The sequence below is a fragment of the Brachionichthys hirsutus genome, chromosome 23 (genome assembly GCF_040956055.1).
Source record: "Brachionichthys hirsutus isolate HB-005 chromosome 23, CSIRO-AGI_Bhir_v1, whole genome shotgun sequence".
NCBI lineage: Eukaryota > Metazoa > Chordata > Actinopteri > Lophiiformes > Brachionichthyidae > Brachionichthys > Brachionichthys hirsutus.
Window position 1 is genome coordinate 4178275 of NC_090919.1, and position 25412 is coordinate 4203686.

The 25412-nt window shown below is 45.7% G+C and overlaps 2 protein-coding genes across 2 annotated transcripts; one reads left to right on the forward strand and one right to left on the reverse strand.

Moving 5' to 3' along the window:
• Positions 1 to 174: 174 nt before the first annotated feature.
• On the forward strand, positions 175 to 12013 carry stk26 (serine/threonine protein kinase 26). Its single transcript, XM_068755630.1, has 12 exons — positions 175 to 195; positions 6491 to 6559; positions 6683 to 6844; positions 7007 to 7063; positions 7623 to 7731; positions 8072 to 8229; positions 9834 to 10019; positions 10624 to 10766; positions 10852 to 10948; positions 11343 to 11405; positions 11514 to 11641; positions 11824 to 12013. The coding sequence occupies exons 1-12, from the start codon at positions 175 to 177 to the stop codon at positions 11837 to 11839; spliced, it is 1209 nt and encodes a 402-aa protein (XP_068611731.1). The 3' UTR covers positions 11840 to 12013.
• Positions 12014 to 14157: 2144 nt separating this feature from the next.
• Positions 14158 to 20078, reverse strand: LOC137911284 (FERM domain-containing protein 7). Its single transcript, XM_068755628.1, has 12 exons — positions 19956 to 20078; positions 18530 to 18634; positions 18397 to 18439; positions 17966 to 18044; positions 17718 to 17815; positions 17163 to 17277; positions 16853 to 17000; positions 16276 to 16371; positions 16002 to 16165; positions 15742 to 15810; positions 15454 to 15529; positions 14158 to 15360 (listed from the first exon to the last, which is right to left on the reverse strand). Exons 1-12 carry the CDS (start codon positions 20076 to 20078, stop codon positions 14158 to 14160), a joined length of 2319 nt encoding a protein of 772 aa, XP_068611729.1.
• Between the last annotated feature and the right edge of the window lie 5334 nt (positions 20079 to 25412).

Here is a 25412-nt window from a genome sequence, read left to right on the forward strand (position 1 = left end):
CGTCGGATATATTTCTTCACTTCGAAGTTAAAGCCTCGAAGGCGGAGGAGAGGAGAGGTCGAAGGAGAGATACGAGTTCCAAAAGCAAGACTCCCAAGGAGAAAAAGGAAAACACACACACACACACGCACAAACCTGGCGGAGTGAAAAGGGCGTTCGTTCTTCGAAGTCACCATGGAAGTTCCTGGTATGCAGGTAAGGGGGAAAGGTAGACACAAGCTTTGTGTGTCTCCGCAGTCGCTTTTACAAGCGTGTAATTGCACTTTATCGACAATGCTTTTAACTTATAAACCCGAAATGTGTCGCCATGTGGAGTTTATATCGATTTATATGGTCTTTAAATCTAATAAAAACACGCAAAATAACATAAATATAAAGACTAAAAATGTCCACCGACTGCCGTAATGGGGTCGCCGGGACTTTAATCGTGCCTCTGGCACTACTTCTTGAGGTTTATGGTGGTTTTAATTTGTTTTTAAATCTTTCCAATTCCTCTCTAACGTGTAGATAATCACTGCTAATGTCACCGAGCTGCTCCCTTACTGTGTTCAAAGTACACAGAATGGCGTTTTAGTTCAAAAGTCTGTTAAAATAAGCCTGTTAGGATGCCTCTGCCGTCATTAAATAATGACTCATGTTGCGGGTTTAGAATGAGCTAAATGGTCTAAACTGACCCCTTTAGCTGCGTAATAATGACCTTTTTTAGATCGACTCTGACGTCACAGCCTGCCTTCAGTGACCTCACGCTGGTTTAGACGCCTTTAATGTGATCTTTCATTCACATTCAAAGACGTGGGTTTTGTTTGGTTAGACCAGGCGTGGGCAAACTACGGCCCCGGGGCCATGTGCGGCCCCTTGGGCTTTTTAATCCGGCCCGCCGAACCAGTCCAAATTATACAATAAAATGTTATTATAATTAAACCTCATTCATTTGACCTTTTTAACATTTGCTTTTTATTGTCATATGTTTTACCGTTTTTACACTGCAAACACACGAAATTCATTTTTTTCCCTGTAATGCTACCTGTAAAAGGCCAAATGACTTTTGTAATGACTTTTACATGTCATTTATATCAGTTCACACACATTTTAGAACCCATTGTGGCCCGCGAGTCAAAATGTTTGCCCACCCCTGGGTTAGACGGTAACATTTATATGACGTTCCTGACGTGTGAGCGAGAGGCTATTTATAGCCGGGTATCTTAATCTCCTTCATTTGCATGCCGTGATATTCCGCCGATCCTCTTTTATCCGCCGATGTTTGGTCTGTTGTTCTAAATAGCGACGTCGCTCGGTCGTGTGTCTCTCTCCGGTCGCGTTTCAGCAGGTGTTATTTTTGCGCCGTGTTCTCGGTTCTACGTTGAATTTGTACGATTACCCTGTGAAATATAATCTGAGATGATGTTTGCTGCCGATGGGCGACTGTGGAGGATTATCTAGTCTGCGTTTCTGCCGCTAACGCGGCGTGTCGCGCGAGCTTTAACGCCAGCCCGCGTGTTCGGCCTCCCGTTTGGCTGCTCCTCAGGTGTGTCTTACCTGTAGGGACTGCCCTCCTCTCGTTCTGTTCGCTTCAGTCACCCCAGGCAGGTCGGACGGGTGGTGTTTAACGGCTGGTATGTGTCGCACCTGAGGCAAACGGACTACATGTCATACCTGTGAGGCAGCTGGATGATGGGATGTGTTGTGTAACTCTGGAAACACGAGGGATTGATCGTCTATTCCTTAATGACGATGTCGTATGGCAGTAACGTGTTGAATCGAATTTGCTTTCAAGTAGCACACGGATGGTTTTCGGTTTGATTCTTGACCTGAACGCAACATAACCACATCGCTGCATAATTTAAATCTGATATATTTGACCGCATTGATTTAGGCTCGATTTAGATTATTTTGTGAAATCCAGTTTTTTTTTTTTTTTGCGAGTTCGTTCACATTTCAAATTAAATTATGACTCGTATGTCTTCTCCTCAGTGAACGGCAAAAGGCGCGCATGCGCAGAAGAGAACGCAGCAACGTCAAATGTTTGACGCTCAGTGTTTGAGGAAGTAAACATGGATGTAACGGTGGCGAAATATGGGATACGTATCGGATTTAGGGTCACATATCGAAGTGGCCTGGGTCGCATTTAAAAAAAAAACGGATCTGCGTAGTTCAGACTGTCATGAAAAGATCGGATACAGGTCGCACTGGGGCAATAAAATCGGATTTGGGTCGCTTCAACCTGCAGTTTGTACGTAGCTTTGGTTTCTTCAATGAATTTCTGCTTCATACAATTTTTATTCTCATGAATGGATCGATCAGTCAATATATAACCGATCAAATGATGTAGTTGAAGGTTCAGTCTCCCCTGTGGACTGCACTAAGACTGTACTCTCCCTGTGGCAAATCTGACTTTTCTAAACAACTCTGTAATGGAGCTCACCTGTACAGGAGCCCGAGGCCCTCTACTGGCGGGAAAGCTGCAGTTGCAATATCCTCGAGATGCAGTCCTATTCAAACGTGACCTGCTATCGCTGCTACCTGCTACTAGCTGCTTTAAATGTATATTTAAATGGACCCCGAAGGTTCTCCAGAACAAAACCCCCCGATATTTATGTCTGTTTATGACTCTCCACTTTATGACTGCTGATATGGTCCTAGCTTAATCAGCCTTTTATTGCTTAATTGTTTTATGTACTCGTCGCATTATTGGAAGGCGCAGTTTTGCTATCATAAACATCAGGGTAGTTTTAAAGCAACTGTTCTTTTAAAAACATTGGCCCATAGATAACTCTGGTTGTTGACCTCTGACCCTTCGTTGCGAAGAAAGAAAAACAGAAAAGAGAGAGGTCCTCCTGTTTCCCTGCCCGGACAGAATCTCCTGCAGGGAATCTGCGCTTCAGCTCCCAAGCGAATCGTTCCGGCGCTCGGCTGCCGAGCCTTCCTGTTTGTGAATCAGTCCGATGCAAACAGGTTGAACGAGCTTGTTTAAACGGCCCCGTCCGAGCTGGAACGTAACGTTTGAAGTAATGGTGTTATGTAAAAAAGTAAAAGAGGCGTCCATCAATCAAAACCCCAACAAATCGGATTTCCAGCCAAACATTTTCTCCATTGAGAGGAGCAGAAACCTCGGGCAACTTTAGCCTTCAAGATGACGTGACCTGTTTTTGAGAGGAGCTTCTAAAGTGTTTGATCGATGTTTAGCCGACGAGTTAAACGTTTCATCTTTTCGCTGGACGTCAAAAATGCACCGCGTCACGTTTTCGGATCTGCGCTGGAAAAAAGGAAATGTTCCGGAGCGGTGAGCCCTTCGCACGACGCGACTCCGCAAAAGGTCGCTGTAGAGAATGCCGCGCTTGTGCTTCCTCCTGCTACAGCTGTGACCTTTGACCTCTAATGCACACGGAGCTTTTTTTTTAGTTTGGCTTTTTTGGACACCGCTTAGTAAAAACACGCTCTTCTCAGCCGCTCTGACTCAACAGTTTCCACAGCCTTGTCCAAGTTTTCCTGGGCAGCTGAATGTTAGCGTGGACCAGACGGACCTCGGTGACCTCTGGAGCGCCGCTCTGGAGCTGCACGCCAGAGTTTCGCCGCTGAGGCTACACTGGGCTCTTTCTCTCCTCTTTAAATCAGCCCAATGTCGGACGAGTTCATTAGACGTTAGAAACATGTTAAACTTGCACATGTGACGAGTCGAGTGTTGTTTTTGCTGATTTGAGTGAATGTCTCGAGACCTTTTTAATTCACTTTGTCTTGTTGCGATCTTGAAATAAGTCTCAGACGCTAAATCGAAAAAGCATTAAACGAAGCATGATCAATGAAACCGAAAGCTTCGTGCGAACAGGACAAGCGTTCAGCCGGTCGTCATTTACGGATTTTCCGGATCTCATCCGTTTGAACGGCACGCTCCCAAAGCCTCTTTTGGCTCCGTGGATTCATTCATAATTAACTTTTAACTCATTTTTTCCCCATTAAATCAGGGAAAGAGTATTTACAGCCGTGCAATTCTCGTAGCTGATAAGGTCAAATTAAAATATCCAGCCGCCATTTAGTGACCGTTTGAGCCGCCGTCTGGAACTTGACCGGGTTTACCCTTTCCGTATGCTAACATGTAGCCGCAGTAACACAACTGTCTGCTCTGCAATGATTGAGCAACTGTTGAATATTTAACTTCTCTCTCTCTCTCTCTCTCTCCTAAATGTTGTTCTTTCACCACGCTGAGGCCGAAAGGTCAAAGTGGAGCCGCTCTGTTTATACGATCCCTCCGACTGCAAGTCTGTTATTTTTATATTTATTCTCGTGGCACATGAACCCACAGGGATTATAATTCTAACCCGGGGTCTGAAAGAGAAGCACGCGACGACCTCACCGTGAGTAAATCTGTGTGCTTGACGTTAACACGTGACTCATCTCTGCACTTATTTCACTTAGATGTGAAACTCTGAACGTTTTCTGTCCTTTTTCATTTAATAACGTAACATGGAACGCATTAACGCAGACATTTTAATGATATTTAATCATACTTTAATTCAACGTTCTTACTTCCTGGTTTGAGTTCTGAACCTTTTTTTACGGTCGTAGCAGCAGCGGGTACGATCATTTCGTCTCGCGACTCATTTTCCCACCGCAGCTGCCGATTCACTGAATTAGTCGCGTACAGATTTGGCCTGCGGAGTCGAAAATCAAATGATGCGGCCCCGAGAGCGCCGGCGTGATTTTTGTACCGCTCGTATTGCTAGCTAACCGAAGGCTAACTCGTTGCGTGTGATCTGGCTATGAAGCCGCCTTGATCCTGGAGCAGGGCTGGATGTCAGATAAGAGCGTGTGTCACCAAGGCCTAATTATATTTTAAAATGTTTATCACACCCCCCCCCCATGATTGATATCTCATTTGAACGACCGATATCTGCACTTCCCTGTTGATCCGATTACAATCTCGCACGGGTAAAATGGACGCTTTGAACCGGAGGCGGGTCCGAGAAAGGAGAGCTGTGCTGGGAACCCGGAAGCCGAGACACTCCAGCTTCTTCCAGGAAAAATGAGGAAGTCCGTGTAGATGTATAACCAGGAGATAAAGGCTAATGGCGCTTCGTTCCTAGGGAACGTACCGAGCATGTGACGCGGAAAAATCCCGTTGCATTCTGGAAAAGGAGTTCATTCTGGAATAACTTCACTCTTTTGAGTTGGGCCTTCTTCACCAGTACCGGTTCCCATCGTGCGATATTGTGGCGCCGGCTCTACGCCACTTGACTCGGGTGATTTTCTTGTACTGCGTTGTCATGGCAACCCTAACCCACCTCTTGATCTCCTCATTATCATCATCTTCACCAAAAATGACGGGCGTGGGTCGGTGCCGCCCTGGACCACCCGGCGTTCGGCTCCACCCAATGATGACGCAATGATGACGCTATCCGACCAATCGGTTGTCGGCAGTGTTTTGTCGTCATTTTTTTTTTTTTCTTACCTCAGCAGCGGTGACGCTAGAAAAAAAAAAAGTGACCAGGAAATGCAGAGTCGGTACCACAAAGCAGAAAGGCGGGACCCTCGTCCTCCTGGCCTATCAGAGACGGTTGTTTCCTCTATAATCATCACCATCTGTCCTATCGGCTTCCTCTCCCCGCGTGGCTTCACTCCGACTCGGCGGACCAGCTGAACGCGTCATCGCACAGTAACCACTGTGCTCGCTGGCAGGGTGTGGTGACACTGTGGGCTGTGTGTGTGTGTGTGTGTGTGTGTGTGTGTGTGTGTGTGTGTGTGGTGGTGGGGGGGGGGGGGGCTGTTCCTTTTTTAGCTCGGTGGGCAGGACGCGGCCAGCATCACAGGAATATCGTATGCTTCTGTGGGTTAATCAATGCGCTCACACAGAACGGTGTGTGTGCGTGTGTGTGTGTGTGTGTGTGCGCGTGTGTGTGTGATTAAGACATGGATCACACGGCTACGATGATGATGTCATCCTGTCGTTTCTATCCACGTCGTACGCCGAGTCGTCGTCGCTTGCGTTGCTTTCTACGTGAGAGTGTCCCGACTGCTGCGTTCTCAGCAGCCTGTTGGAGGCAGCAACAGAGTTTCTGAACCGACAACCTCAAATGTCAGAAACAAATGAGAAGATTGGCGAGTGCGGTCTGTGTGTTCAGTTCCTGTTATCTTTAACCGTCATGCGGCTTCCTTCTGCATTTCGTGGTGCGTGTGTGTGTGTGTGTGTGGGGGGGGGGGGGGGGGGGGGGCTGTGATAACATGGCTGTTGTGTTGCAAAACGGGAATGTGACAGAAAGACGTTCGTCAAACTCGAGTGGATTATCTCCCGTTGCGCTTTTTGAGATATTTTAATAATTTTCGACGTTATTTTTCTGAGAGAAGTTACAAAATGTTACATAATGCATTTCCTGACATTCATTTTTCTTTTAGAAATAATTGAATCAGAGTAAAAATCAAGTGAATAAATGATGTTTCCATTCCTTGTTTCCTCACCTCCTCTGTCCTCCTCTCCTCTCCTCTCCTCTTCTCTCCTCAGAGTACTCAGATTGATCCGGAGGAGTTGTTCACTAAACTGGATCGTATCGGAAAAGGATCTTTTGGAGAGGTGTGTTCATTTGAAACCCTGTTTTACTGGCGGTGCTGTATTGTACCGATGTTTTCCTCCTCTCCTCTCATCCACGGCCTCATCTTCCTCATCGGCTTGCATCTCCTCTTCCTCGCCCCGCAGGTGTTTAAAGGCATCGACAATCGCACCAAGAGCGTCGTTGCCATCAAGACCATCGACTTGGAGGAGGCGGAGGACGAGATCGAGGACATCCAGCAGGAGATCACGGTTCTCAGTCAGTGCGACAGTCCGTACATCACCAAGTACTACGGCTCCTACCTGAAGGTGAAGCGCGTAATGAGGCAAAGCGGGAACACACGCAAATGATAAATATCCGTTTTCTGGAAAGAGGCTTAGATTTCTCTGTTTCTGTGTGGCTGTCGTCTCTGATCTGGAGAAAGTTATTATAAATAATATCAATATATATCGCATAATAATATCTTTCAGGGCAGTAAACTATGGATCATCATGGAGTATCTCGGTGGAGGTTCAGCACTCGACTTGGTGAGTATTTGAGTGGATTTCTTTCAGGTTGTTGATCCGCTTCAGCAATAAGAAAAAAAAGATTGCTTTCATCGAACTTTTTTTTTTCTTCTCATTACTGTTTTGTTTGGTTATTTGTTGGTTTGTCTGCTTAATTAAGCAAAAAAAAACAAAGTATTGCCACATTTTCTCGAGGTGAGCTCAAGATCGAGAGGAAATTTCTTCCACTTGCATTTACGGTGTGGGATATGTATATAAATACAATTATAAATACTGGTTACACTGACCATATGTTACTGGTTACACGTACGGGGCGGTGTTAGGCCATAAAGCAAGACCAGTTTAAATTTAAATGCAATAGATGTGCAAAATCCGCCATTAGAAATAAAAAACTCTTAAATATTTTGGGGGGAAACGAAAGCAATTACTGAGAAATGCTAAAAAATGAAATTGTGAACGGATGCTAAAATAATTTGTTTTGTTCTCGTGGTGTCTTTTAGTTCCCTCAACTCTGTTGATTCTTGCCTTTAATTTAACGAGCGCGTGTCTTTGTTTCCGTGCGCGCTTTGTGTGTGCGCAGCTGCGGGCGGGTCCGTTTGAGGAGTCTCAGATTGCCACCATGCTGAAGGAGATCCTGAAGGGCCTCGACTACCTCCACTCTGAGAAGAAGATCCACAGAGACATTAAAGGTGGGGGTCAAGCGTAGCCTGGAAGAGCTGCCCTGCTAGAAATACTGCTCCCATTCTAAAATATCTACTTCCAGTACATTTGGGGATTCCCGAGAAGCCGATTTAAAAAGAATCGGACAAAAGCGCTGCAGCAGAATTTAAAACACTCTAAAACACGACGCGTATTTACCCTCCAGAGGTCTGAATTTCTCATCAAGCTGCATAACATTGTCGAATACTTGACCTTGTTGCCCCCTGGTGGTAGATGTGAGCTACCAAAGAAATAATAATAGCCAAATGAAACATCAAACAAGCCGTGGCTCATCCAAACCAGTGCACTAAGGACGGCTCCTCTGTGCAGCGGCCAACGTCCTGCTGTCGGAGCACGGGCAGGTGAAGCTGGCGGACTTCGGGGTGGCCGGCCAGCTGACCGACACGCAGATCAAGCGGGAAACCTTCGTGGGAACGCCGTTCTGGATGGCCCCGGAGGTCATCCAGCAGTCGGCCTACGACTCCAAGGTGAGACTCCTCAAACGTGGGTTAAAAACGCCGGATCTTCCAGACAGCAGAGGCCGTGCCGTTTGCGTTCCGATCCGCCCGAGGCTTCAGCTCATTTGCATAATATCCACCGAGTTCCTACTTTTATTTGCATCTGACGGGGAACGCTGCGACGTTCTCGAGTTCTCCTCGGCCAGTCGGCGCCGCGAGTGATTCCTGTTCGGAGGTGTTATTCTCTGCTTGACATCGGGCAGCTGCGACAAAACCAAACGCCGGCGCATTCAATCGACGCTCCCGCTGCTGTCGAGCACGGGCAGCTTTCAAACTAGCAGCCTCCTGCCTGATCAATGTTTGTTTGTTATTAGGGTGTGGCTCGGCACGCGATTGTCTTCTAATCTGGTTTGACTCGAGTTGTTTGCGCTAAAGCTTATTTGAATACTGTGTCCAACCTGCAGGACGTGTCTGTGATTTTTCTACCGCCCACGAACGTCACGCCGGTGAACTCTCTTATTCCAAGCGCGTTACAGACTCTTATTTTGTAGTAATCTCTGTCTAAATGATTTAACCCGTTTAGGTTTTTCCTCTGTTTTTCTGTTTCTCCAAGTGGAAGGGAGGACGAAGTCTGACAGTTTGAACACAAGACTACGGTTACATGAGGAGACGTAACCTGAGCCGAGAACAGGCTCACAAAAAGACTGTGGCCCGTCTTTTCTGTGCTATAAAGCGGCTATAATGGATAGCAACAGCTAAACAACCGTTCATATTCATGAAAAGGATCGGTGTTAGCGCACTGTGCTACTCGCGGTTCCGTTTGACATTTCTGCAGGGCTGCTTTTTTACGTTTGCCAACTGACCACAAACATGGCTCAGAATAAATCCTTATTCCTCTCCCTATCGGGCGCAGCGTTCAAAGCCAAACGTCGGCAGAGAAACAATAGACCCTAACATGTCAGTGTTCTAAAAAGATGTATAAAGGAACCTTTGTCTATTCTCAACTACACAAACATAAAAGCACTCGTACAGGTGGTGCAGAGGAATCCTGCTTCGTCCAAATATGTCCTGAGCTCAGAACCCAAGATCTTCTGTTGCTGCTGTCTGGTGACGGCGCTGTGTGTTTTTTTTTTTGTTTGCATGAGAGACACGTGTCGTGTAACGCTTGTATGTCGCGCCCGTCTCCACGCTGCCATATGTCAAACGGTGACCGAGGATCCTGTAACGCGACCCGGAGCGGCGCTGCGACGACTCCGTAGCCGTCTGCTCGCCACATGCTCGTTGCGACGTGACACTCGGCCTGTGCGTAACGTCTGGGGGTGCCTGTCGACGTCAGGTTTGTGTGTCTGTGGCCGACATATGGTCGGCGGCGTGCGCCGCGAGCTCGCGAGTCACGACTCGGACCCCTTTCGTGCGGTCGATGCACCAAATGCGGACAGACGACCGTAGAAATGTTAAACTTCCACCTGCTTCCGTCTCTCGGTGTCAAAAAGGTGCTTCAGGCCCTTAAAAACGTGTGAAACGTGTGAAAAGCTAATGAGGCTGTATCCGGTCTCACAGGTTCTTCTTCATGTGAATATTGTCTGTAGTAACGGGGGGGGGGGGGGCTTCCCTCGCCTTGTTTGTGTCTCCAGGCTGATATCTGGTCGTTGGGCATCACGGCCATCGAGCTCGCCAAAGGCGAACCTCCGAACTCGGACATGCATCCAATGCGAGTTCTGTTCCACATTCCCAAGTCTCCTCCGCCGACCTTAGCGGGGGAGTTCTCCAAGAGCTTCAAAGAGTTCACCGAAGCCTGTCTGAACAAGGACCCTACCTTTGTAAGACAAACTTACCGTCCTGTCTGGCTCCTCTTTTAAGTCGCTGAATGTCCATCGGTGCCCCCCCCCACCCCCCACCCCCCATCTCTGGTTTACGTAGTTCATGAATATCAGCTTCTGTCTACGGAGAGCGACGACTCGGATTAACAACAAGTTTTTAAGTTCATGTGTTGTACTTAAGTATTTGATCCATACTTTATACTTATACTGTCCTACATGTTAGATTGAAATGTAGACACTAATTACCATGACGCTGTGAAGTATTTTGAAGAATTCTGTTACAGGTAAATATGGATTCTGTGGGAATTGTTGTTGTTGTTAGTCGTCCTGTTAAATCAGAAGTAAGGTTAGGTTTGTTTTATCGCATTCAGTTTTGAGACGCTAGTGGAATTTTGCTGCCCCCTGGTGGGCTGGTAGTTCCTCTCCTCCGTCCGCTTCTATGTCTCATTCGCCTCCATCTGTGAGCTGTAAAAACATAAAAATAGAGTTTCCATACTCGACAGAAACTCAAATTTTCTAGAGCCGAACAGGAAGCGTATTTTCCCCTCTCTCTGACCTTTTGTTTAAAAACTCCGTGTGACACGCTTCCTCCTCATTCACGCAGCGTCCCACGGCGAAGGAGCTCCTCAAACACAAATTCATCGTCAAACACTGTAAGAAGACGTCCTACCTCAGCGAGCTGATCGACAGGTACAGGAGGTGGAAGGCGGAGGGGCACAGCGACAGCAGCTCCGAAGACTCAGACGGGTAAATCCCACTGCGGGTCTGCGTCTCAAGATGGAAGGGGCGGGGTAACGCGAGTGTTGTTGTTGTTTTTCCTCCGTGTCTAAAGCGAGTCCAGTAACAAAGAGAACAGCGAGTCACCCGAGTGGTCTTTCACCACGGTCCGTAAGAAGAAGACGGAGGGCAGGAAGGTCCTCAATGGAACGGTGCGTACCGTCTGATCTGGCGACCATGTTTGTTTCTTTAATGTGAGGTATTTATGAGCGTCTCCTCTGTGAACGAGAGCTAAAGGCTGCAACATGCTAATGAATCAAGTAGCATCGACATCCGGGTCAAACACGGAGCCGTCTTCTTCTGGTCCAAGTTGTTCCCACGTTGTAAAAAGCTCGCGAATCACACCCGAGGGAAAGGATGGCTTCGTTACCATGGAAATGGAATTGGCCAAGGAGCATCTTAATAGACTAACGACTCCATTCAAAGAGCTAAAAGCTAAACCGTTTGTTTTCCGGATGAGGATTAAATGGGGTTACTTCTCGTGTGTTTTGATGGGCATCTCATCCTCTTCCTCCTCTTCCTCCTCATGTCCATCTGTCGCCGCAGACCCAGGATCAGCTAAGTAAATCTGCCAGTCTGGCCACAGTCATCTCTCCTGTCTTCACCGAAGTTAGTATTAAAACGCACAGCGATGGAAATCGATAAACGGCACCGGCAGTCGATTCTGTGTCCGTGCTGCCGTCTAGTCACCCCTGACCAGAATGACTCGTTTTCTAGCTGAAGCAGCAGCACAAAGAGCACTCGGAGCAGCGGGTGGCTATAGAGGAGCTGGAACGCAACATCCGATTGGCTGAAGAAGTCTGTCCAGGCATCACTGATAGGATGGTCACACACATAATTACCAGGTACCAGATGTATGTCACTAATTTCAGGACAATCCGCTCTTTCTTTCACATTTGCCTGCTGTCTTTTATTTTTCATCGAGATCTCTCCCTCTTTTTCTTTGAGGTTTCATCAAATCATTTTTTAACCATTATTTTTCCTTGTTTTTTTTTTTTTTTTTTATCTTTCTGTCACTTCTTCTCAGATTTTCGACCAAATGAAGGAGCGATGTTTAAAAAACAAAAAAGGAAGTACGTTTTGTGAAGAGAGACTGTGTCTCCATACGACGCAACTGGAGGATCGGAAATGGAGATTTGCTGTGCAATGTCTCCTCGCTGTACACACACAAACACACACACACACACTACTTATGCAACACACACACTCATATCATTTGCTGCTGCTGGTTGAAGGCTTCTTCCCCCCCCCCCCCCCTCTCTAGACGGCTCCATTATTTGAAGTTTGAAGCTTTGAAAATACAATCTTTAATGAGTTGTGATTTGCTTTGTCTTTAAGTTTGGAATACAGTGGAACCTCGGTTCGAAAAACCGATTTGTTTGAAAACCGAAACTATATTTCCCATAAGAAATGAATGGAAACTATATTAATCTGTTCCTACGCACCAGATAAATGCCCATTTACATGCGTACAGTTATATTAATGCGTAACTACGAGTATCGAGACAACAGATGACACGTAAAAGTGTAAATAATACAAAAGTCTGTGTCGGTTCTCAGTCATCCAGGTCATGGCAAATCACGATGAGCAAAAAATTCTGGCACATTTCCATGCCGTTTTGGCTGCGGTGTCGGGAGGGAGGTGGAGGGTTATTCCTTTGAAAGGGAATCCTCCTCCGTAAAATGACGGGTAACGGTCCTGGTTTTTTCCCCTTCTCTCTCTTTAGCTCAGTTTTCTTTAGAAAAGTCGAAATCATCGATTCCTCCGGACCGCGCTGCGCAGAAAGATCCCAGAAACGGGTGCAGTCTTTCTCCTATGGCAGGTCGACTCAAACTCAGCCTCGTCGGGTAGACTCCGCCTTCGTTTGCGCGTCTTCGGTTCGCCTCGGCTCCTCTCGTACGTTTGACCGCCGAAAATCTGTTCGATATCCCGAGGCATTTTGAATTCAAAATTGTTTTTGTTGGAAAGCAGAGTCGTTCGACTACCGAGGTTCCACTGTATAAGCGGCGCACATAGACGCAAGTCTCTAAATCTGCACAGTGTAACTAACCGTCACGTGCCTTAATCAGATGCTATCAGCCATTCTCCAGACGTAGACGTCACTTTTATGCAGAGACACACGGAATACTACGTTGTTGTTTTTATCCCCATCAGCCGGAGTATGTTTTGTGTCTGGACTTGCCCTGATGTTGTAGATGTGTTTGTTCAGCAGCACTTGAGACAGATTATATGCCAATGTTACTTATATTTGTTGTAGTCTACAGTAATGGTTGATATTACAGTTCCCTGATCGGATCCGCACCTCGAAGTCAGTAAAGCACAAAAATGTTCAGTGACCAGGACAATATGTTTCCAAACTAACTAGCTGCATTCCACTCTTGAATGGGCTTATAGCTACAATTGTCAGCTTCTGCTGGTAGTTAAATTTATAACCTGAATGTTAAGAGTTGCTAACATTTTGACTGTTAACGCTTGAGGGGTGAGGACATTGTTTTGAAGTAGCTAACGCTAGGAAGTAGCACAGGTCCTTGTTGAGCGCATAAAGGGAGCTGTAATCAAATACGTTACTGGTAGTTTGTACCAAAGACACTATAAAACTTGTATATTTTTGCCTTTTTTTATATATCATAAGGGAAACAACAATGCTTGTTTGGGGGAGGGGGTTAAATGAAAGATGTAAGATTTTACAGAAATGTACTCTTTTTGTAGTGGGAGTTAGTTTTACGAATAAATATTTAAATTGAGAATTGCCTCTTAGTTGTTTGTTTACTTTAATGCCAGTACCCAGCAACAATGTAAAGACATCCTAATAATACGAACTTACTAAAAATAACTTTTCTTTCTTTATGATCCTTTAACATTACCGCCATTCATATAAAATTACAATGAAATTCAGAGTGACATCACCTGCGAATTTAATCGAGATGTTTTCCAAAAAACCCCACATTAGCATCACAACAAGAGAACACTCAAGAATTTGTGCTTAAATTTGACGCTTCTGTGAAGTTTTTGTGTTTTTTCAAGCTTTGAATCTAAATTCTGAAATTTTAAATATCTCCACCTGCAAGTCTGTTACCCTTTTCCGTACAATTTTATATAAACTTCTGTAAACTAGCTATAAAGTTTGTACTTTGTTGGCACGGCACTTTTCCTGCATTCGGAGAAATAAAAGGCATTTGGCTAATCGGTTCATAGCTTTTATACCAGCCTGACGAAGGCCAACCCAAATGTCTCGCTCAAAACGAAGCGAGCGTCTGATGACCGGCCAGGAAAAGCTGATTGGCCGCTTATTCTTCACTCCTCCCACACACTGGAACAGGACGCAGAAATGATGGTCTTTCACACGAGTAACAATCTTTATCTAAATTGTGACTTGTGTAATCTTTGAGGCGCCCGGAGCCTCGTCCCCCTCTTTTGTTTCTTTTTTCACTTTCTCCTTCGCTGCTCCGTCCTCTTCCTCCTCCTCCTCCTCCTCCTCCTCTACTTCCTCATCCAGTTGGAGGCTGCCGGAGGAAAACCTCATCCTGGCTAGTCCGGCAGGTCGTCCCAGTTTCCCTAGGGGCGGGGGTGGGCAGTAATAAGGATAGAAAACCTCCGGATCGGAATCGCTGTAGCTTCCTCTGGCACCTCCCATCATGCATAGAGAAGCGGGTCGTTCAGGCAGAGGGGAGGAGTTAAGTGGGAGGTAGGTTGGTCTTGAGGGGCGTGTCAGGTGGGGATAGTAGCCAAGAGGTCGGAACTCTGAAGCGGGGTTAAAGGCGGGATTGTGACTCCTTGAGAGGTGAAACTTGACATCTGGTTGGCTAGCCGCACGGCGAGGCAGCCCGGGGAGGAAGTTTGAGTCGTCGCTGTAATGTCCGGCCTCCGTATGTCCAGGACCCCAAAGCCTTCCTCCATTGCTTGCTGGCTGATAAACTCTGGCCAATCCCAGCCCGCCTGAGCCAGAGGGGCGGGGATTCCTTCTCATTGGCGATAAGATTGATGAATCGTGACTGATGGGACACAAAGATGGCCGTAAGAGGTCGTCCATCATCATGTAATCCGGCCTTCTTGGCTGTGGGAAACGTTCCAGCGAGGAAACCGTGACATAGTCTGTGAAGTAGGGGTGTCGGCTGAGAGGCGATGCCGCAGCTAATGGGAATGTTGGGAGGACTGGGTGATACTGGTAGGCCGGATTGTTTGGGTAGAGCAGAACCAACTGCTGAGCGGCATCCGGGTGCGGTTGAGCATTGGGCCGACGCCTCGACCGGTTGCCATAGACGCCAGCTAGCCTTTGGGCTTGGCGCTGTGACCCGGTCCGGCCCCCCTCCCTCGTGTCGTCTACCACAGACGTGGAGGCGGATCTTATCGTGGGTGAGGGGGCTAATTGGTGTCGCGGTGGAGAAATGGGAGTGACTTGGCAGAGAGGGCGGGTCGACTTGGTGACGTCGATGGACGAGTGGCTGCGAAGAGCTTCTTCACCAACCTCGACGTCATCCTCGCCCGAATGTGGCTCCAACTCATCCCGACTGTGGACCGCCAAGGCGTGCCCCGCCCGAGGGAACGGGTGAGAGTGTTCGTACATCTGGGGAGGACAGACCACGTGCATTTTGACGAGCAGCTTAATCAACGCGACTCTACTTCCCACATGTGTGGATTTGACTGGGATCGTCTTTACTTGTCTGGAGACGTCCGTGAGGAGATCTGGAGAGGAGCGACACTGTCTGGAGTCGTGGTCTGACGGAGTGTAGGTCCTGGATGAAAAGCAAGACAACGGCTATTCAATTCGCTCACCAAAAATCAGTCGTAAATTAGGAGGGGAATGAGCTTTTTTTGCGGAGGTCTGCGCTCTGAGTGCTTCTCTAGTTTCTATATGTCACTTTGATATTATGAATAATCTGCGGTTGACAGATTAATTTGTAGCCATCGGGCAATTTTAAAATGTGCATGATGTACAATTTGTCACCTGTCAAAATGTGAAGACCGCTTCTCCCTTGATCCCATACATTCCAGAAGCTGCTTCTGTGTCCGCCCGCTGCCACATAAAATAACACGTTAGACATCCATCATCATCATCATCGTCATTCTCTTCCTCTTGGGGGGAAGCCATCGATTAAGAGTTCTTGAAGACAATAAAGGTCTTGATGTCAATTGAACCGGTTTGCTTCTTTAGACTATGCCGTGTGTGTGTGTGTGTGTGTGTGTGTGCGCGCGCGCGTGCTTTACCTGTATCTAAAGCTGGAGCCTTTACTGAACAGCAGCGCTTTTTGCGCCGTCTTCGGTTCCTCCGCCAGTCGGAAGAACGCGTGGTACTCCACGCAGGTCTTCCAGAAGGACTTGCACACATCTCGACTGGCCATGGAGAACTCTAGCGTGTCCCTGCCCGAAGGCTGGAACGAAGGGCGGCGCACAACACACACACACACACATGCATTCATGTGAACGCTGAATGAACCCAGACCTCGACAAACGTATCTACGGAGTCTGAAATGGTCGTCACCCCAACTTTGTCGTGCAGTTTGATCAGGAAATGTTTGCGCTTGAAACTCAGCTTGCGAATCTTTGCCCAGCTGAACGTGTTGATTTTGGTGTTTCCCTGCAGAGGCGGAAAAAGATTCACCTCAACAAATTACTGACATGCGTTTCCTCGATTTTTAATCTTTGTATGTGGGAAAACTCGATGTGTCGGTGGTAGCTAGCTATAAAGTTAGCACGAGAGTCCATACGGTTCATCCTCTGCACACTTAAAACTATCTTGAGGCTGTTTCTCGATCGCTTGCCTCGACCACAGAGGTTGAGTTTTCTGTCTGTTCATTAGTTAGGAATTCCGTTTGGTCTTGTTGAGAGGTGAACCTTGGAGTTGGGAAGAGTTGGATCCCGATCGAGGGACGCATCGGCATGTCCCGTGAGGGGTCGCCACAGCAAAGCGACCTTCTTATTTAAGGTTGTTAAAGGGATTCTGTGGATTATCCAAAATGAATACCAAATGCACATTGGAGTCTGCTTAGTGGTCAATATGTAGAGGGACACACCCACTTTCAGGACAATCTGATCGCTGAAGGTAAGACGCTGCGAACCTGAAAGACCAGCACTCCGGAGTGCGTGACGGCCAGGTTGATCCTCATTCCCTCCCCGTCATGGGCGGCGTGAGGCCGGATGCCGTACATGTCCAGTTTCCTCGCCACCTCCAGCAGCTGGATGTCGGCGTATGCGGGAGACACACCTCTGCAGAGACAGGAGGGATAAATGAAGATCCGATGAGACGGCACATTTTGATATTTAGGAATTCTGATGTGACCTTGGAGATTTGTTTGCATCCCTTTTTGGGTGGGGAAACTCCCACACGGCCCGTCCCTACACCGGGGAGGAGATGGTTTTAGTGTCTACCTGTGTTTCTTGTGGAACTTCATGATGTTGTGGTCTAAATACTCCTGGTTGGGGACGTACTGCTTCATCTCTAAATGGTGACAGTCCAGCTCCTCATCGTAGTCGCCTAGCTCTGCTGCAAAAACACATCTCAGATAAGATTGGACGAATCGTCTTGTCGCAAGGCCGCGTGAAAGACAAACAACCAGTCAACTCGCATTCCTGCCTATAGGCAATTTAGAGTCCCCAATATTCAGCTGGAGGTGCGAGGAAGCCAGAGAATCGACGCGGACACGGAGAGGACATACAAACTCCACCCCTCCACCCCAGGCGGATTTAAACCAAGGACATTCTTGCTGTTGTGTGCAGCAGCGCCGATTATGTCGCTGCGCTGCCTAGCATCAGTTTCTATTGGAACATTTGAAGAGCGGCTCTCCTGTGAGAATCGCTTAAAAAAAAGTCTGATGTGATTGGACAAACTGATTGTCTTTAACTCAAGAGTTATTATGTAGTTAATTTATCTTAAACCAAACAAACATCACAGTTCTGTTTTGGATTCATATTGCGAGTACTTACACTGCAGTATGTGAGAGACCAGCAGGGCGGCGCTGTTGTCATGACAGGTCAGACTACCATTAGACAAGTCTTGTTTCATCTGTAAGGCAAAAAGATACCTACACACACACACACACACAACAGAGGGATTTCAACGCTTGCTGGTTGGCTTGTTAGCAGGACGAGGAACATTTTTACTCTCCTCTGTCATTTCTCATATTAGAGGATGATGAACCCACAGAAGGAGCTGACGAAGAAGACGCGGTTACCTGGTGAGGCCTCTCTTGAGTTGTCCGGGATCGGGAGGGAAGAACTTCACTATGAACCTGAAGAAGAGGTCGTTTGTGTCTGACGGGGGGGGGTATTAGGAGAACATAAGAACAAAGAGAAGGTTTCTTAAGTCTATCCCATATTTATACTTTCACTTTACATCATATATAAATATAAAGTGCAATTGAAGGCCATCTTAACCAGCGAAGCAATAAGAAATGACAAGTTCTAATCTAATATTATTATTTAAAAATGGCCCTTTTGAGTGATCCTAATTCAAAGCTTCTTGCACATGAGCAACATTTTAAATGCAGTACTTTTACTTGTGTCAGAGTACTTTCAAGTCCCCGCATTGTGCTCACTTGACGACATATTCTTTTAGAATATTTCCCCGTTGTTAAAGGTAAAGGAAAAACTTTATTTGACTCACATTTAATCTGTCTGGCCAACGGTTTCAGCAGCTCCAACCACACCTGGAACAGAACCACATAGAGAGGCAGAAGTAGAATTCTCTTTGTGTGTCTGTGTGTGTCTGTGTGTGTGTGCGTGTGCTTTTGTCTTACGTAGTTGCCATTGTGGTGTCTGAACTCCAGTCCGAAGTACTCCTTCTCCAGCAGTTTCAGATGGCCACACACTTTGTTGAAGAAGTCGCCGCCTAAAACCTTTTGCTGGGACAGAATTAACGTGGAATGAGGAGAATAATTTGATTTTTTTTTTAAATTGAGACCCTTTGAAGTCCGGGGAGGCTCCAGGGACCTCGGAATATGGCGGTGTGAGGAATTACTGTTAATCCAGAAGAGGTTTGTGTAATCCAGGTCAAAAATACCTTATTCTTTCCCCTCTATTCCTTTTCTTTAATCTCGCTAGGTCTCTATCTCTTTCCGTCTCCACCTTTAACCCCCCCTAAATCTCTAATGACCAAGTTTGCTTGTGCTTTTCGTCCTCACTGCAGTGACACGTTTATTTTTAGTGTTTGCTGGCTGCTAGCTGGTGTTTAGCACCCCATCAAGGATTACTGAACATCCCTCATTGACGTGTCATTACAAAGAGAGAGAGAGAGAGAGAGAGAGAGAGAGAGAGCGAGGAAGAGGAGGGATGGAGCAGCTGTACCTAATTATGAAGAGAACACAGGCCCAACTGGTGATTAGTAGAAACAAATGGCCGCCCCCAGAACAACAGAGCAGTTCACTCCATGCAACGGCACTGTGTGCAATCTGCTCGCTGGGAATTCACAAGTGGAAGTAAAAGAGTGAAATGAAACAAAGCAATCAAACAAAACAGTAAAATAGTGTTTATTTTTGGGCCTATGTATGAAGCATTCACCTCCCATGATGCACTGCAGTTTAAAGGTGACAGTAAGTTAATTGCCATTCCCTTCAAGTGCTGCGATCAAATGTGTTTCTCCCACGTTCGCTCTCATCCTGACACCGGTTTTCCTCCCCTCTTCCCTCCTCCTGTCCCAGAGGCCGCTGGGAAACGGACGGAGGAAGATGCTTTCCTCTCCACACTAATAGGTTTGCGCCTGGCAGGAGACGTCACCATGTTGAGCTCTGCTTTTCTGCAGCTGGACGGTATGACAGCTCACCACACACAGATGTTTGACATATGTCTGCTGCGTAAAGACGGTTAATTGTCTTTTTTATATATATATCTTATTTCAACGTTTCTGTTGTCGTCAGGAAGATATTAACGCAAATGTCAACACCTGTCCCGTCATTGGTCCAAAAATCCTATTGATAAAGAAGGTTATAATGCTATTTTTTTTAATTACATTTTATATAGGAGCTTAATTTAAACCTTTGTTCTGTGTTTACATAGTTATAAGATACCGCCCATCTTTAGATTTCTTTTTTTTTTTTGCATCGATCGAACGAAAAATTAGAAATAAACTTCAGAACGCATTAAAAAAATAATAATGATAAAAATCCCCCAGCGACCTTAAACAGAGATTAAATTGATTATTAAATCTATTATTAAACTTAAACTTACTTCCACCTCGAACGTGCGCTCGCTGTCGTCCAGGAAGATCACGCGCAGCCGGAGCTTCGTCTCCTTGGAGACCCGGGCTTTGGTCGCGAGGCTCCGGAGTCCCCGCCGCCGATGGTCCCCCATCTGTGTCACTCTCGGGAGGAAAAGTAATCAACCATAAATAACATCCACCATCCTGAGAGGAAGGACCAGAGTCTGGTTTCACGCGTTCATCCTCATCCTCATCCTCCTCTGCGCTCCTCTTGCGCTTTAACGCGTGGCTGCCCGCTGGAGCGCGCGCGGATGGCGACACGCTGACGTCTTTTTCTCGAGACTGACCACGAATATAACGTATACTGTATACATATATAATAAACAGGAATGCTACATACTACATGTATATACTTGAATATAAGTGAGTACTTTGTTTCAGGCTTTTACATTATTCTGTTTCATTTCAGGTCTCTTATACCTAAGTCACCTGGAAGTGTGACCCTAATAATAAAATAAATGAAATTAATAAAACTATATTTCACAAACAGAGATTTTCTTCAGTAACTTGAGACAGAATGGAACACAAACTGAATCTGATCTCAGGTCAGTCTGATGTGTGATAATAGATCTTACGATGATTTAATTTTGTAATTATTGTCCAATTATTGTAAAAATGTATCTGTGAAACTGAGATCTGATAATTGTCCAACAATGTTCAAGAATCCTTTCAAAAATATATGTTAGCAGCAGAGAGGATTCCGTACAGTCTGCTTATGTTGCTGCTGCTGCTGTCGTGTGTGTGTAGGTGTGTGTGTGTGTGTGTGTGTGTGTGCTTGTGTGTGTGTGTGTGTGTCTTCCAGGGGGATAATATGAATTTCACGGTGGCTGGACGCTTTTTGAGAAGTGACCTGTCCTAAAGTAGGCCACTAGAGCAAAGCTTCCAGTTGCCTCCAGCAAAGACCAAGCACTTAGTGTGTGTGTGTGTGTGTGTGTGTGTGTGTGCGCGCATGCGTGTGCGTGTGTGTGTAAAATTGTTGGTCAAGGCATCATTTTTCATTTCCTTTGTCTCTGACACACGTCCACTCCCACACTTACAATATTGTGACAGAGATCAGGAAAGACCTGATCAGTGACTTCATCCACACATCTAATATTAAAGTTTTGTCTGTGCTCCACACAGCGCCCCCTACAGGAGATATTTTGTGCTGTCATCTCGCCAAGACTCCAAAACTGGGATCATAATCCCAATCTGGTATAGATTACATCTATATGTGTTGGGTCACAGTAAACGAGGGACGATCACTGACACGTGAGACGATGCCGATTCAGACTCATTTAAAATGTAATCTCGTGAAGAAAGAAGTTTAATCTCAATCAATGAAGAATCAGATTTTATTAACCCTTTATGAAAGGACATAATATTTTTTACATGATCTGCACACTGATTGGGATCCAAACAATCACCTCTGACCTGCATGATCCACAACATTATTATTACTATTATTATTATTCACACATTCGGCTCACAGTTAGGAAACACAACCTCATCAGTGGAAGCGGAGACACAAAAGCAAAAAAGAAAGTGTGCGCTGAAAATGTGCACGCTGCCAGAGTATTTGAAGAGGTTGAAAATAAGGACAACAAATACGCAGAAGAGGGGGTGTATAGTAAAGTAGTAAAGAAGTCAGTACGGGCGAGAGGCCGCCTTACACCCTGGACGAGCCGCCAGTTCATCGTAGGGACTTCTTTTGTTCAAGATTATATAATTAAATTCTCAAATTGTCAGTGCTATATTTGAACAAGCTCGCCTTTGTAGTCTCTGCCGGTAGATCAGCCACACCACTAGATGGCGATAAAGACCTGAGGATAATCCACATGGCAGCACACAAACACATAAACATGTGATACTGTAATCCAAACCTGCCTATGGCCATCTGTCACACACACAGGCACACACTTTTCATTTTCCCCCATCCCTCGTCTCCAGTCGACCCCCCCTCCCCCCCCTTCCTCACCCATCTCACTTTCTCTCCCACACACACACCTAACCTGCCTGACACAGTAGCATCTGGCGTCTTCACGCTGCCGCCTCCCTCCTGAGATGTGCACGCCCTGACAGCTTTCTAATTCTTCCACCGCTGCAGCGTGTTTGTCCTGCAGTCGGGCGATGGAGCCCGCATCAAGCTGGGCCCGTAATCAACATCCGACGGTGACGTGCACCTTCATAAAAAACAAAAAAAAATTCAGCTTCACCAAAGTTAACAGACTAAACCATCTAAATTCACGGAAACTGGAAGCAGCTATTCCATTTTCAGCTCAATCGTGAAGCACCGAAAGGTCCAATATGGAGGACGGGCCCCTATCGGATAAAAACAAATCGGCTCACTGATCTTTTGTGCATCTTTGGTAATTTCTCAAGAAATAATCAATAATAATTAATGATATCTGTGCATTTTAATCATGTGAATAACATCCTGCTGTGTTTGTGGAAATTCACCAAATCATTGCCTCTTTTAAAACTTTCACTACTTTCTCTGAACTTTCTCTGAACTCTGACCTGCAACCTTTGAACGCAGCACTGATCATAACATCTGCCGTCCTCTTAGGGAAACAAACGCAACATGGCTGCTTGTGTAATCCTGGCGCTTAGGCAAAATTAAGCTAAGATGCCAGCGTGATGAGGAGGAAGGGGTTGCGACGTGGAAAAAAGGATGATGAAGGATATGCTGGAAAAAGCATCAGACAGGTGCAAACCATTATAAAGCAGCGTATGGAAAGCCAAATAGCACGACTCTGTGTGAGTCGAAGTGCGTGTGTTACTCGTGTTGTGTAACAATGAGCTTCTTTCTGAACGTCTTTAATGCCGTCGTCTTTTCCGTCGCGGTGACGGACGGCCTTCACCATCCGAGCCGTTTCCTGCGCTGCCGAGGAGCGAATTCATTTAGGTCTGAGCTTGAGTTGAAATCGTGATCGCAGCGTTCCGACTGAACATTTAGGGAAATGCTGTTTCCTGCTTGGTCGATGGGAGATAATGGAGGCCTGATTGCAACGATCTGATGTGGGAAAACTGGAAGAAAGCCGATGAGAGATCCCATCGGCTGGGAAAGGCCTTCGTCCGGCTTTCTTTTTTCAACGTGCTCTTTCAGAAACCAGAAACATTTTCCATCCTTCTCTTGTTTTCCTCTACATCTATTTCTCTATTTCTTTCTGTCATCTTTCCTCACTTCTCTGTCTTTTGTGTTCCTGTCATTGCTTGTTTGAATTTCAATTCCAAACAATGTTGCCCACACACTTTTTTTATTTTTAAATCCTCTTTATTTCTTTTTCTCTCAGTGTTTGTCTTTTCTATTTTTCCTCCTTAAATTCCCTCCATCTTCGCTCCTTCTGTTTCAATCCCCTTTATCTCTCTTTTTCTTTTCTAAATCTCTTTCCCACCTTTTCAGGACTCCTCACCTCCTCATCCCCATCGTTCATCTGTTGTTTTCCGTCTTTTCCACTCAAGCCACACCCCTTTCCCCTGAATCGTCCAATCGCAGCTGAGTAATAACTCCTCACAAGTTTCCTGGATTGTGTACAAACCTCATCAGATGAAGATCACAAACAGATGTGTCTGATTGACGTCATCCTGTACCCTAATCATCATATGAACAGTGTGATTGCCGCACGTCGACAACCATAAGAAGACGCCTCCTGTCAGTAACTTATTCAGAGTTCTCATGCCACAGGAATATAAGAATACCCGGATTAAGCATCCTAGCAGACTTTTAGATACCGCTTTGGTTCAGATTATAACGTCTCATCTGGTGAATGGATTCCTGTTTAAACACAGACACAGAGACACCTGACAGGCATGTCATTGGTACAACATGCTGAATAGATATGCTCTAATTTACGGGCATTGAAAATGTGTCTGTAGTTGGTTTTATTTTCAAACACAGGGAGGATTGGGGGATGGAAGGAGGGGAAAGGTGCCCTTCATCACCGCAAAAACTTGACTCTTTCTGCATGCCTTGTCTTTCGGGATGCACTAGATCACACACATACACACAGAGTCCTCTTCTTTATCTTGTGCAACAGGCAGAGGAGTAAGGAGATGAGACGAGTGGTTTTTGTCTGTGAGGGCAAAGCAGAAAAAGGGATTTGTCTTCAAATGCAGCTGCGGCAACAGGCTCCCTGTGTGTGTGTGCGTGTGTGTGCGTGTGTGTGTGTGTGTGTGTGTGCTACTGAATCATACTGAAAGAGAGGCATCCTTGTGTCTGTTCCTCACTGATGAGAGCTGAAAATTGGATTTGTCTTTGAAACAGAGGAGCACGGCTGTAAGCCAGTTAAGACGACTGAGGAGCCCATTTCACACTGAAGAAATGGAAGTTTAGTGTGAGACGCTTGTCGGAGGGGTTTGCTTTGACAATTAGAGAGATTAACTGGTGCAGATTTGAACATGGCTGTTACTCCACCGCTTCCAAAAAAACCCTTCATCTTGCAGGAAATGTGGAAAATCATGGTCTTATGCTGCAGTGCTGGACTCCTGTATGATCCTCAAACTTAAACATGACTTCACTCGTCTGAGGATGAAAATAATGTTTGTTTTATACACATGCAATTATGAAATGGTTAAATAATTATTCACGTTCTTTTTTATGTACCGTACGTAAAAGCACTGCAAGTACCCAAGTGTACATACAAGGAAATGCTTGATTACAGGCTCACTAAAATAAAAGAATCGTGGGAAAAAACCCTCCCTCTTATGATTATAGTAATATGATTATTAAAATAGTTCCTGTTACAATCTTTTATCTGAATTTTGTGGAATGATGTCATCACAGAAATCCCATATATTCTAGGCTTGGTCTCAGATGAGAGTTTCCTGGACGCACGTTTGGATTTTGATTTGAGTATTTCATGATTTTTTAATAAGTAAAATAAAAATATGGGTTTAATAGAAGCCAAAATCTCTTTTTGAATGTTAGTCTATATTCCTTTGCCTTGTGCATCCTGCTTAGTGGTGAGAACCAATCACAACAATCACAACAATGGTCACTTTCAGATGGTAAAATAGCTTTTTTTAAAAATCTGCTTTTTACAGATCAAATTAGTTTGCTCTCATGGAAGTAGATCGGAAGTACAATATTTATATCCTTTTCCTCTGCCATTTTTGTACAATGATCATTACATTGAATAAATCTGTTAATGTCCCCGGCCCAAGGAAGGACAACGACAGACGGTGAAAGAAGCACAGCAACGAGAGAAAAGGAAAAATGTGACAAAGACGAGCCCATAAAGTGATTAAAAAGGCCATAAAGTGATTAAAAGGCAGAAACGCTGACACAAATTACACGTTGGACCTGAAGTGTACATTAAAAAAAAAATCCTGGATTAAAATAAGTGTGTGTGAAGGGTGGTGTTAAAAGGATTGAAGTACATCCCATTATTACAGTGCAAGGTTTTAATCATAGTTTCTAGATGGTGTTTCCACTTGGTTAGCTT

Excerpts from the sequence above, each read along its gene's own strand:
- stk26 (XM_068755630.1), top strand. The coding sequence starts at position 175 with ATGGAAGTTCCTGGTATGCAG. Across the intron at positions 8,230-9,833 it reads AGTCGGCCTACGACTCCAAG|GCTGATATCTGGTCGTTGGG; the intron begins GTGAGACTCCTC and ends TTGTGTCTCCAG. Across the intron at positions 10,949-11,342 it reads GGAAGGTCCTCAATGGAACG|ACCCAGGATCAGCTAAGTAA; the intron begins GTGCGTACCGTC and ends CTGTCGCCGCAG.
- LOC137911284 (XM_068755628.1), bottom strand. The coding sequence starts at position 20,078 with ATGGGGGACCATCGGCGGCGGGGACTCCGGAGCCTCGCGACCAAAGCC. Across the intron at positions 17,816-17,965 it reads CTCAAGAGAGGCCTCACCAG|GTATCTTTTTGCCTTACAGA; the intron begins GTAACCGCGTCT and ends GTGTGTGTGTAG. Across the intron at positions 15,530-15,741 it reads CGGTCTTCACATTTTGACAG|GACCTACACTCCGTCAGACC; the intron begins GTGACAAATTGT and ends CTTTTCATCCAG.